The following is a 13,200-nucleotide window of genomic DNA, read 5'->3' as shown; positions in this document are numbered from 1 at the left end:
CAGCGACGTGAAAGCGGCAAATTGGGCTCAAATCAATTGCCGCCGCGTCACCGCACCGCTCGTAACCTCCACATCATTATTGATCATGAATTAATTACACTTGTCGATTGTTTCTAGAGATGTGCTACAAAAATATCGATAATATTTTTGTTTTTGGGAATATCTCTATTTTTCCTTCCTAATTTCAAAGTAATAAAGTATAGATAATAGACGGATTGTCTCCATGGATCGTAGTCATTGAGACAATTGTACCCTTAGTAATCAAATGAAAATAGTCCATAAAAATGTATGACAGTAGAAGCAATCTGTATCTATAATTATATTATAGGTTAGTTTATAACAGAAAATAGGTAGGTATAATTATTTCTCATAGACAGTAAATACAAATGTCTTAATAAACTAAAGATTCCTTTTTCCTAGATTCATCACACTATAAGATAAATGTGAAACACAACTAATATTGTGAAAGTTTGTTTGGATGTTTGTCCGTCAATCTCATTGAAACTACTGAACGGATTTTTATGAAATTCCGTATACAAACGGCTATGACCTGACTTGACATGGGAACGCCGGGACGAAGCTGCTGGCAGAAGCTAGTTTCTCCATAAATAAAAGTCTACATTTCTACATTTAACAGAAATTCGACAAAATATAAGTAATGTCGCCACGGAGAGCGGTGTGCCGGTGGGCGTCACATCGCTACCACTATGAATATTGTATGCCGCAATTTGTATAATTTGATTAAGCCCCACCTGTGCTTCAAGTTTCGAAACGGTCCACATTTATGTTGGTTACGTTATTTAATTTCATTTGCCTATGAAATATTTTTCAATTTTATTATTTGGTTGGTACATGTATGTATTTTTGTAACTTTAGTTTGGCATTGAAAGGAACTTTATGAAAACAAAAACAAGAATGGCCTTCGAATCCTTTCGTAATGTTCTTTCATCGATAAAATAGGAATTTAGAAAATACTAGCAAACCCAGCGAACTTCGTTTCGCCACCTGCTCTTTTCTTGTTTTTTTTTTTAATTTTCTTTGCTATAAACATCACGGAACCCGTTACCTTTCCATCGAATGCAAAACCGTGGAAATCGGTTTGTGCGATCTGGAGTTTTAGCGTCAGGAGGGAAATCCCGACTTATTTTTATATAATAGATGACGCTGTTACTTCATGGTTAGGTAAAATCATGTCAACTGTCAAGAAAATATAAGCGAATTTACCTAACTAAAAAATTTATAAATTATAAATCAAAAGTAAATCGGTATACCTATTAGCCAAATATGCACAAAAGTATTTTATCGGTCGTTGCACATACGCTTATAATACTTAGCGCGGCAGATAGGTACCTACGTACCTATCTGCCGCACTCAGAGACATTTAATGATTACTTAAACTATTCTTTTGTAACAATTTTGTATCGAAAGACATGCTAAGGACTGGGTTAAATAACCATTAAATGACTCTAAATACAGCGATATAATGGGCAAATACAGACAATCCTTTCCTCTAACTAAACCCCTAAATACAACACATACAATCTACCTTTCAAATTATAATGCAATAGTTCGTATAATTAAATTACGGCGAGTCGGAAATGAGAGTGCATATTGTGCAACATGCCACGTGCCTGCTCCTATTATCACACCTGCCTGTTGTCAGAGAGACGGCACATTTACTAAAGCTGTTCCAATAAACAGCGACAGAAGGGAGAATTAAAAAAATTGCGAAATGTATCGAATTTCAATTTTGGCGCCCAACAGGGACCAACTAGATACATATTTTATTGAACGAAATTGATGAGACTAAGTTGTATTTTGGTGTATTAAAACCTTTATAATGTAAGATTTACATAAACAACTCTTTTTGTCATTTATCTTATGAATTGGATTCATTGCCAGAGTACGTGCTATTAGATTGTTCGTGGTTCAATAAAACGAACCTTTACACACTAGCAAGATTAAGATTTCAATATTATTATTTCTATTTCGGCGCGAACAAAATGTTGTTTACCTTAAAAGTACTTTAAAAAAACTTATCATATCTATCAACAATAAACAAACGTCATTCTAGAATTAATAATAATAATAGGCTTTATTGATTCTCACAGTATAAAACCTTAAGACTAGAATGTTACACAATTAATAGAGCAAAAAATCTCCAAGCACTTGTTATAATTTCAACACAATCAGTATTACAATCTTTTTATTCATATACATGCGTAATTTCCTCCCTTATCATTTAAACACGTTAAACTGGTGGCTATCGGCCTGCCGCACGCGTATTTAATCAATCAGCCACCCCTAATGCTTATCATGCGTCCCATCCCTACAAATTACATATTAAGTACGGTGGCAACACTAAAAAAGCGCGCGCTGTCACACTGACAGTTATTGTTCTACCCTCTATGGTTTAAAAAAATATAGTGCCCCCTTTATTAGTCGTGGTGCGTTTCGTTCGGTTCCGTATTGCAAAATTAAATAAAAAAAAAAACGGTTGTATGACTGTGATATATTAATATTTAAGAATTTGATGATTGCCTATCAATAAGTACAAGACTATAGGTGCTATAGGCCTGTATTGTTTTTTTTTTATAATTACCTAATTGTTTCTGGCTTGCCTTACCTATAAGTCAATTAATAAGGATGATGACGAGGAATAAAAATTAAAGACCTAATTAGTCCGTCAAAAATACGTGTCTAATATTTTTTCATTACCTAACTAATGAAAAAATATTAGACACGTATTTTTTATTTTGTCGTATAGAAAAACTTTGATAACACGAATCAAAATTTAGAAATGAAAGCTTAAACGTCATTTCTACGTTTAAAACGTACCTAGAAGTGACGTCACACGAAGTTTCAAATCAATAATATATCGTCAAAAGTATTTGTTTCTGTAAGAAAATAAAAACGGTACGGGTCTAATGCTTTAAAATAATTTACAAGAAGGACATTAAAATAAATATTAGTCATTTAACCTATTATCTTGTTTCAAATCAACAGAATGTCAGCTCAATCTTCAAAACACTTTTCACAGACCACCAAAAACAAAAAGTGATGTACCAATCACAAAACGGAAGCTCACAGACACGCGCATATGATTTTAATTATATTTTTACAAGTATTATTTTATGGGGAGGGTTCGTTATTCCGTGTGACCAGAGGGAAGAGGGTTTGCCAGGTAGAAAGGGGTGTTTTATTGAGGGATGATTTTCTAATGTGCTTAGCTTTAGCGATGAACACACCAGGTGTCTATTGTAAGGAGTCGGATGATGAAAGCTGTGTCGAAATTGTATTTGAAACGTTTGTTTGACTGTTGTAAAGTCAGGGCTGTTATCTGTTTATCGCGTTTAGTGGTTCGTTGTGGCGTTTAGGGATGGTGGATTATTAGGGAATAGGGATGTATGTGTATGTAGGTATGAGTTTTATGAATTGGTGGTGATTTTTCTTAGTGTCATAGGTGGGGTTATTTTGTTTTGATATTTTTTGCACATTTGCCTTTTTTGGGTGGTATTTAGGTAATTGGAGTTTAAGTATGTGTAGTTTTATTTCTTTTAAACGTATAAGCGTTTTGTTCATACGTTACAAAGAAACGGCTATTAAAGTCAATTAATGTTTTATCTCAACTAATATAGTCTAGTTATAATATTGATATAACCGCTTTTTACTACATGCGTATAAATATCCATACGATACTATGTATCGTATATTATAAAAATTTAAAAATTATGTTGATATTAGGTAAATTTTTTAAGTTTTTTTGTCCGTCTGTCTGTTTGTTCCGGCCAATCTCTGAAATGGCTGGACCGTAGTTGGTGTCCTAAGAATAACTGTGTAATCCATGCGAGCGAAGCTGCTGGCATAACCACAAAAATATTTTTTAATAAGTATAAAAATAAAAGCAACTGATTCCTGCCACCTCATCAAAGCCGAATTGATCTAGCAATAGTAGCAATAAATTCGGTTAGATAATATAATTAAACCATTTAAGTATAATAAGTACTTCAAAACACTATTACTCAATCTCTTCCTCGACATTATTCAATTGATCACAATCTTCAACCCCAGCATAAACAAAACGCAAGTTCAATTACATGAAGTGTGTGACCCTATGGCTCATTTTAACCATCTTTTTTTAATTCTGACCACAATTATTATAGTAAGCGTGTGAAAAAATTACGAATACAGACCACTTTCACCCTTATCATAATTAAATAGGGTATAAAATTGTTCTAGTTTTTTTATTTGTAGGTTATGTTCGAAGGATATTTTTTGGACGACTGCCCCGTTGGTTAAGTGGTCACACGTGCGACTGCCGAACACGGGGTTTCGGGTTCGATTCCCGGGTCGGGCAAAGTATTACTGGGCATTTTTCTGATTTTCTAAAAAATTCTCGGTAATAGCACGGAGTTTGGAATTATGTCCAGGATATAGCAATAGGCTCACCCCCTATTACATGGGACTTATAACACAAATGGTGAAAAGTGGGTGTACATTGTATAGCAGCATTACGTGCCGTAATGTGTACTTCTGCCTACCCCTTCGGGGATAAAAGGCGTGACGTTGTGTGTGTGTGTGTGTGAGTGATATTTTTTGGCGCGGGAACTTTTGCGCGCGTTTCGTGCGTGTGTTCGCTCGTCCGTATCTATTGAAGTGCGTGCATAGTGTCCGACACGCGTTGTTGTATTTTTTCTTTATTTATATTTAATTAATTTGATCATACTTGTGGCGAATCTCTTTCTATTGAGATGAGAAAATATTGTTTTTTTGAATGGATTTGTTTTGGGTCGTGGAGTGGGTACTTAATTTTGATTTAAGTGTATTGGCTCTGTGAGAAATAAGTGATTGGTTGCAATAGGTAAACAAGAAGTATATATAAAAAAAGAAATAAATAACAACTCGATGGAACTTAGAACAGACAACATAAACGAACGGTAAATGTAATGTATGTAAAATGGGCCTAGGTACTTAACAAAATACTATTTTAAAATCAAGTTAACTTAATTTCCTATTATAATATTTGGTAGATCTAGATACTTATTGTAATATTTTGTCCATTCTGTAACCGAACTATATACCACAGATAAATCTGGGATAACCTGTAATTAGCCTTACTGTACTGTTAATTTTCATTTGTGTTATTTTATTGTGTCGCTGTTGGTTGTCTAATAAAAATAAATAAATAAATAAATAATAATTCAATGAAGCCATGAAGGAAAAGGTACTTAGTATAAAGGTACCTACTCAGAAATTTTGAAAATTCGAAAATAATTCAGTAGTACTTTGCTCGAACCCCAGACCCCTTGTCCGGCAGTCACACTTGCGACCACCCGACAAGCTAGAGGTTTATTTGAGAAAAACTTGTTGATTTCAATGAAGCCATTACAAGACATAGGTACTTTCATCCACAACTTCAGGATTAGCACGTAACATAAATAAAATAGACGACGTTTAAAAGTACAAACCACAAGAATCAAAAAATTAAAACCAAGAACCCCTTTTTTCAACGACAATATTGACATAACTCACGATTTTCAACAACTAGAAGAGAACGAGTGAAAAAAAAAAATTATAACACTCTGGTAAGAAAACGCAAAGTCATTTGATTTTGGACTGAGTGCCCACGGCCCACCCACGTTTTGTTTGTCTTTGCCCCTGTTTAATTGCCTGGGCAAACATTTATTAGGGCCTGTTGGGGCAGGTCGCTTGGGCAACTCGTAGACTCTGATAACCTAGGATTACGGATTTATGAGTTACATGAAGTTTTATAAGGAAATTGGTGGAGCTTGTGGTGTTATATTCTTAGAAAATAAGATTAGTTCTTAAAAAGAGTTGTTTTATTCATTTTGTTTCTTCGAATTTGAGATTTTAATAAAAAGAAGCGGATTTCATAAGATCTGCACCTTTATTATGAGTTTGCTTTACGTTGAAAGTAATCGAAACGAGAGCGCGTTCGCTGCTCTGATTGGTTGATTTATTCGAACCGGCCAATAAGAGCGCCGTAAAGCAAACTCGTGCTAAGGTACTGTTCCCTAAAACCCTATAACAAAGCGTACGAAGTCGTGAGCAAAAGCTAGTATTGATACAAAGATAATAAACACATGAACAAATATTTACCCCAACGCAGGAACAACAATACCCCTTTAATATCCTGTTACAGGAAGCTAATATTCACAATATTATAATGTAGATTCAGAATAATCTAGGTATTCTAGATTAGCGCTTCACAAATCTATAATATAATAATAAGTCGGGTTTTCCTTCCTGACGCTATAACTCCAGAACGCACGAACCGATTTCCACGGTTTTGCATTCGTTGGAAAGGTCTCGGGCTCCGTGAGGTTTATAGCAAAGAAAATTCAGGAAAAAAGCAGAAAAACAGGGAAAATCATTGGTGGCGAAACGGAGTTCGCCGGGTTTGCTAGTACTTTATAAATTAAATATCTATACTGGGTCGGAGCTGCGGACTGCCTAGCGGGTTACCGGGGCTCCGGCTCGAAAAGCAGAAGTAGTAACGGGGTGCTTTTTAGTCAGTAAGAGTCTGACACTCCCTCTCGCCTCGCTCAATGCGGGAGAAGTCATTGGATAATTTCGTCGCTCAAAAACAAAAAAAAAATACCGGGTCACAAAAATCTCATGTTTTAAAATATCGATCGACACATCTCACTCACTAAGATATCAAATTAATTATAACCAATACAAACTTTGACTGCACTATAAGTTAGGTTGGTCAACAGGCTGCCACGCAACTTGTCGCGGGTTCGAGTCTTGCACGGAACAATTATTTGTGTAATTGATATCGTGTATGTGTAAAATTGTGTGTTTGTAAACGCACTCACAACACAGGAGAAAATCCTAGGCATCGGTTCAAAAAAAACATATCAAGGCAGTATAAAAAAATTACCAAGCCACAACAGAATAGTCTTTAGAAGCACTATTCTAGATTGAAACCTAGCCATGGTATACCATGGTATAAGGTCCTATGTTTATGGAGGTCTGCATGGGAGGCGGAGACCTCAACGACTAGACTCTCGAGAGTGCTCGAACACGGGTGGTCTTGTACACCCGCGTGGTATACAGGATTGTGGTGGGAATTTATTTTCGGATTAGTTTTTATATGAACTTTTATTTTTAAGTTATTAGGATTGTGTCTTAGGATAGGTAAGGGAATATGAATTTACTTTTTACATTATTAATGATGAAAAAATTGCTTCGTAAATAGGTTCTAAAGTTATATTCGCTTCACCGATTGTGTTTTGTTATTTAAATAAAGGTTAGGTTAGGTTAGGTTAGTTTTTTTTTATAATTGCTACTGAGACTGGTGAGAATTTATTTTTACAGGACAAGCCCACCACAAGCTCCCAAAACCAATGCAACTCCTGTAAGCCAAGATCTACAGTTAATACAACTATGAAAACACCAAACACTGTAGTCCGGCGCGTCCCAGGGATATGAATGATTGTCTTGGATCCCGCAACGAAGTAAATCAGAAGATATTATCAGAGGAGAAGAAAAAAAAGGAAACGATAGTTTCCACTTCTCGGGAAACTAGTAAGAATATACAAAATCCAAATATACAAATAAAGATTAAAACTTTAATACCGCCTCCATATTTCACGAGCACCCACAATACCCTCGACCTGTACCAGTTATGGCGAAGACACAAAGTTTATGATGGTTTTACTGGGAGAGCCACTTAACGCCCGCCATAGCTACCGTGTAACCCTCCCCCCCTCCAGGAACAAACCCTCCCCCCACTTTAATTAGATACACCACTGCACGAATGTTTTTATTACACAGTCTAACAAGGTGTTTGAATGCGTGGGACAGTGTGAATACGTGTAGGCTGTTTGGCGTCTATTAAAAAATGGGTGATATTATGAATTTGTTAGGTGGTTTATTAATAGAGTGTTGTGTGGGGAGTCGTTTATCAATTAGGTTTTTTTAAGGAATAAGCCAGTAAACGAGCAGATAGATCACCTGATGGTAAGCAATCGCTGCCACCCATGGACTATCAGGAAGTGTTGTTGGGGAATCGGGGATTGGGAAGATTGGGAAGGCATAATTGGGCCTCCGGTAACCTCACTTACACAACGAAACAGAACGCAAGCGTTGTTTCACGTCGGTTTTCTGTGAGGCCGTGGTATCACTCCAGTCGAGCCGAAGCATGGCTCCTACACGTATATGTGGTAGGTATGTGGATTTTTGATGATGTACGTTAATTTGCAGTCTCATATCTGGTGTATGACTAAATGACTGCCTCGTTGGTCGAGTGGTTTCGATTCCCGGTTCGGACAAAGTATTACTGGACTTTTTTCGGGGGAATCGAATCCACTACACGTTGCGCGGTAGCCGTTTGCCGTGCCACGGATCCAACCATGCAGATTACATGACATTTAACTTAACTAAATTAAGACACTACTGACAAACGGTAGGTAAAATCGTGAGGAATCCTCGACTTATAATTTGTAATTATAAGTCTGAAATCGCCAACCCGCATTGAGCAAGCGTGGTGATCAATGCTCAAACCCTCACCGTGTGAGGAAAGGCCTTTGGTCAGCAGTGGCCACTAAAAAGCTGTTGATGATGATTGATACAAAAAATTGTACACATTACCTGTTCAGGGCCTCAATCATCTAAATATTTTCACTCTTTAGTCACCCTTTTGAGGATCAAAAAAACCTAATTTCATCCTTTATCTATACTCTACACTTTCCAAGTCACAGTCTAAAACAAACAGTAGTAAGTACAAAATATATCAGAAGCCTAATTGATCGTTACTTACAAGGGTACTGTGGTAAACCGCAGCTTTAATAATGAATGGTAAGTGCTCGTAATAGCTGAGAGCTTGCAATGCTGGTGACAGCTGACGGTCGACGGTCATGCCACTTATAGAGCGCGCACTTAGGTCCAAGGTTAGGTCATTTGAGGGTAAAGTTTGTGTGAACTCTGATAATTTGTGAAAGGTGATACGTAGACAGTTATGGTATCATGTGTGAGATGAAGAAATGCGTGTCAAAAATTCAGTTAAAAAGTAATGCTAAGTAGATATAGTTATGGTTAGTGTTATTATTCGATTATAACTTACGTGAGATTTACTAAATTAATTATTATGTTATCGGCTTACTCACGTAACTGTTTGAGGAGGAACTCGACTAGTTTCACCTTTGATGCTTTTACAATCATACAAGTTCACATATTTATTATTTATTAATTTATATCAGGCAACGAAGGCCCATATCAATACAATAATACTATACTAAAACATAAAATACTATAAATACATAATTCTTATACATATTAATTATTGAGGTCACACGATGTGACGATGCGTGGCGTCGTATTACGCTGCTCGGTGTCACGTAGCCTGCCTCGAAAACGCCGGTATATGACACCCTTCGGCCAAAATTCTGCCTTGAGGAACTTCTCGAGATGTTGAGTTGGAACTCGCACCACAAACGACTTGAAGTTGGTATTTTGACGCGGTTCCAACTTTACGACCCTCAAGGTCCAGTTGGTCTTCACCTTCACATACTCCACGATGTCCTCAACCTTCGTGGTGTGGTGTAATCGGGACACATACAGCAGCGTCGTAGGCACAGCTGGACGCAGCAGCATGTTAGGTCCGGTCAGTCCAGTACCGCACTGATTGCGAGAAGTAGGCTTCTTCTTCTTCTTCTTTTGAACTTTGATGAAGCCATCCTCATCACACTCAGGCTTTCCTGGACAGCGCTGTACCGGAATCCTTGATACGGATTCACAGCGCCGGTTCTGCTTACCCCTTTTTGGCTGCTTAGGTAGCGTAGCAGCTGTTTTGTTTGCGGCAGCAATTGCGGCGTAAGCTACTTTGGGGGTCGACGTAGCTTCGCGTGACGTGTTCTCTGCACGTGGAGAGACACGAGGAGCGGCGGGGCACGGTGCATCGACCTCATTATTTGCAATGGGCGATGAGTTCAGTTTCGCCGATGCAAAACTGCTGACTGAAACGTTTTGCGCCCCGCGACGTGTGTTCACGTTGGCTTCGTCTTGAGACCTACTTTCCGAAACAGCATTGCGTAACAACACTATCTCGGCACGCAGTTCCTGGATGGTGGCATCAGACGTCTCCAACTTGCACTGCATCTGGGCCAGGCTAGACTTCAACGATGTAATATCTTTCAGCAGCCTGGTGACATCTACGTGGTCGAAAGTGACGGGCGGCAACTTATGTAGCTCCTTCGCTACAAAAGTCGGCACGTCGTCAGGGTCGGTCGCCTTCATAAAGGTGATGATGTCTTGGACGCTCTTATCCGTGCCATCTCTCCTCCTCGATGGCATTTGGTCCAGCTTCCCGGTCGTTTGGAAGAGTAGCATCTTGCCTTTGCTGATCTCGTCTTCTTTGAAGTTCGACTTGCAAATCTGCATGATGCTGATCTCGTCCATGGTGTCGATGGCATTTTGTATAAACGCCAACAGCTCGTTTGCGATAAGTTGTTGCGAACTCATTGCGAAATATCGGGCAGCGACTTACGCCGCGACCTTTGCGTACAACTGCACACGTCCATACTCGAGCGCGCATCGCACTGCACTCAACACATACACATGACACCCAGACCCGAAACAACCATTTGTGGATCACACAAAGAGTTACTCCGTGCGGGACATGCCACCCGCTACACGACACGCATTTCAAAATCCAATTCACTATCAACATTTCTTTTACCGAAAATCTGCAAACACAAATCAAAAACAAAATACCGAAAACAAGTAAATATCCCACGACTGAACTCAAAACAATAAAAGGGTCTCAATCCACTACAAGTTTTAATATGCAGATAATCTTGCTTCGGGGGCGGTCAAATTAATTCCTTGTAACGACTATTAAATATTGCCAAGTATAGGGTCCCGTGCGTAAGCAGGAGTAATAAAGTTCCCATACATCCCCTGAGGCGCCCACTTGTCCAGGATTACGCGCGGGATTAGCCCGCAAGCTATAGGTACTCGGGATTTCGGGATATCGGTTCATATGTAGGCGGTTAGTTAGCGGGTTGTCTGTTGTTTTGAACAGTTGTAGAAGGGTAGATTTGGACTTGATTTTGTGATGTTGCTTGTTGAATGAGAATGATTTATAGAATTTACTAAAAAAATACGTTACACCACGCTTGGATTTTCTCCTGGGTCGTGGATGCATTTACAACCATATTTTACATAGTGTTGCGTGCGGGCATCGTACCCGCTACATGTTGCAAGGCAGCCACTTGCCCAGTCACCGCACCAACCGCGTAGTCAAATATAGCTTCAAAAATTTAAGTCTTGACTTTTCATTTATGAAACGTACTTAACTACATCATAACATTAGTATTTAAGTCTGAGAATAAACCACTGCTAGAGTCTCTCAAATATCATACCTGCTCCATTAACACTTGCAATTTACCTACGAGACAAATACCTTCGTGGTTAGCATTTTGAAAAATCGCATATTGTATCAAAAATCTGCAGAACCTGACTACAATTAGCACTTCAATACTCCTTATAAAGAACCTCCCCATGTAAGCCCCTTCACTCTATAGTTTGTGGTATAACTTTAATTGTTTTTTAAGTGCGCACACGCCGCTAGGGGGAGCGTGGGACGCATGAGAACGGTCTATGGTCCTTAAGCGAACGGTGCGAAAAGTACTTGTGAATAAATCTGTGTGGAAAAATTCATCATGGTAATTTTTCTCAATCATCTATCTTATATTCTTGATCTTGAATCATGCATGATGTATTGAGATTATTTTGTTTTTTCTATACAAAATAAGTAATAGGAAAGTTGTGTAACATAGTTGTTCTTTGAAGAGGAGAGGAATGTTCTCTGAGAGAAATGTTAAGATGGTTGTAAAATATAGGTAATCAGAATGGTTAAATAAATCATGAGAACCGCTATACAATGTACAGTTGTACACCCACTTTTTACCATTTATGTTATAAGTCCTATGTACAATTCCAGACGCCGCCGTCTACTACTACTGAGAAAAAAACCCAGTAGAACCTAAAGTCCGACATAGTAATAACTTTGCCCGACACGGGAATCGAACCCGAGACCCCTAGTCCTGCAGTCGCACTTGCGTGCACTCACTCGACCAAAGAGTCAGTTAGCGTTCAGGCTACGCCGAGCATTTATCAGAAATAATAAATAATCTAACGACCCACACTCTTTTGTCCGACCAAAAACATTACAGGAAAACTAACCAAAACACGTTGACATTAGCTTTTTTATATTAGGCAACTCCTACACTCCTACGCATCATTTAGTAAGAAATAAGTACTTATTGATTCGCCATTTTTTGCGTACGAGACATGCATAGCGACTAGCCTTGAGGAGTGTCGACAGATGTGTTTATGTAGGAGCAATCAGCGATAGTAGGAATGTGGTTAGAATAATATAGTTTTTATAATAGTAGTATATTACGTAAATGTTTAAGGGGATATTGCGTTATGAAACTTAAGAAGGTTATTATAAGGTACTTTTTTAGATAGTTGCTAGGCTGGTCACTAGTGAGTTCAATATTAATTTCAAACATGATCTTATAGTTGCTTCGATACATGTGTACATAATCTTATTCCAAACCATAATCTACCCCTGTTCCAAATTTCATCCCAATCCCTTCAGCCGTTTTGACGTGATTGGGTAACAAACATACACACAACATTTCGTATCTATAAGGTTGGTAAGATTTCTTTGATCAACAGTATCAGTAGATCAACGTACCTTCTTTCCTTGTGTTCATCAATAGCTGATGATGGAGACGATCAGTTCTTTCAACATTCAGTAATATTCCTGTTAAAATAAGTTGTTTATGAAATAGTCAACGAGTAGACAGATCGCCTGATTCTAAACGATTAGCGCCATTCGTGGATACCTGCAATACAAGATTGAAAAGTAATCACAATAAACCCCTTTAAATAATCCAAAAATCTTCGAAAAGTTTTCAGAATTTAACCCAAAAAACTTCGCAAATCTCAAACTGGACATGTAAGTAACAACAGCCACAATGACCAAAATATATTTAACTTTTACTTTACTTGAAGTATATTTTTATTTACTCTCACCCCGTATCTAAGCATAACACGTTCCTGTCAGATTTTCGTACAAAACCCTCAACTCCTGCGCAAGGCACGTTTTACCTTATTCTAGCCCAGTTGTTGTGTTATCGTGTGAAAAGGCAAAGGAAACAA

At 38.0% G+C, this 13,200-nt stretch overlaps 1 protein-coding gene across 1 annotated transcript; it reads right to left on the bottom strand.

Annotated features, from left to right (window-relative positions):
- Positions 1-9,286: 9,286 nt before the first annotated feature.
- LOC118265484 (uncharacterized) lies at positions 9,287-10,560 on the bottom strand. The gene has a single exon (XM_050695380.1). The coding sequence runs from the start codon at positions 10,486-10,488 to the stop codon at positions 9,304-9,306; it is 1,185 nt and encodes a 394-aa protein (XP_050551337.1). The 5' UTR covers positions 10,489-10,560; the 3' UTR covers positions 9,287-9,303.
- Between the last annotated feature and the right edge of the window lie 2,640 nt (positions 10,561-13,200).

Source organism: Spodoptera frugiperda, chromosome 8, assembly GCF_023101765.2.
Source record: "Spodoptera frugiperda isolate SF20-4 chromosome 8, AGI-APGP_CSIRO_Sfru_2.0, whole genome shotgun sequence".
NCBI classification, from domain to species: Eukaryota; Metazoa; Arthropoda; class Insecta; order Lepidoptera; family Noctuidae; genus Spodoptera; species Spodoptera frugiperda.
Note: the sequence above shows the minus strand (reverse complement) of the source record. Positions and strands in the feature narration are given on the sequence as shown.

Excerpts from the sequence above, each read along its gene's own strand:
- LOC118265484 (XM_050695380.1), bottom strand. The coding sequence starts at position 10,488 with ATGAGTTCGCAACAACTTATCGCAAACGAGCTGTTGGCGTTTATACAA.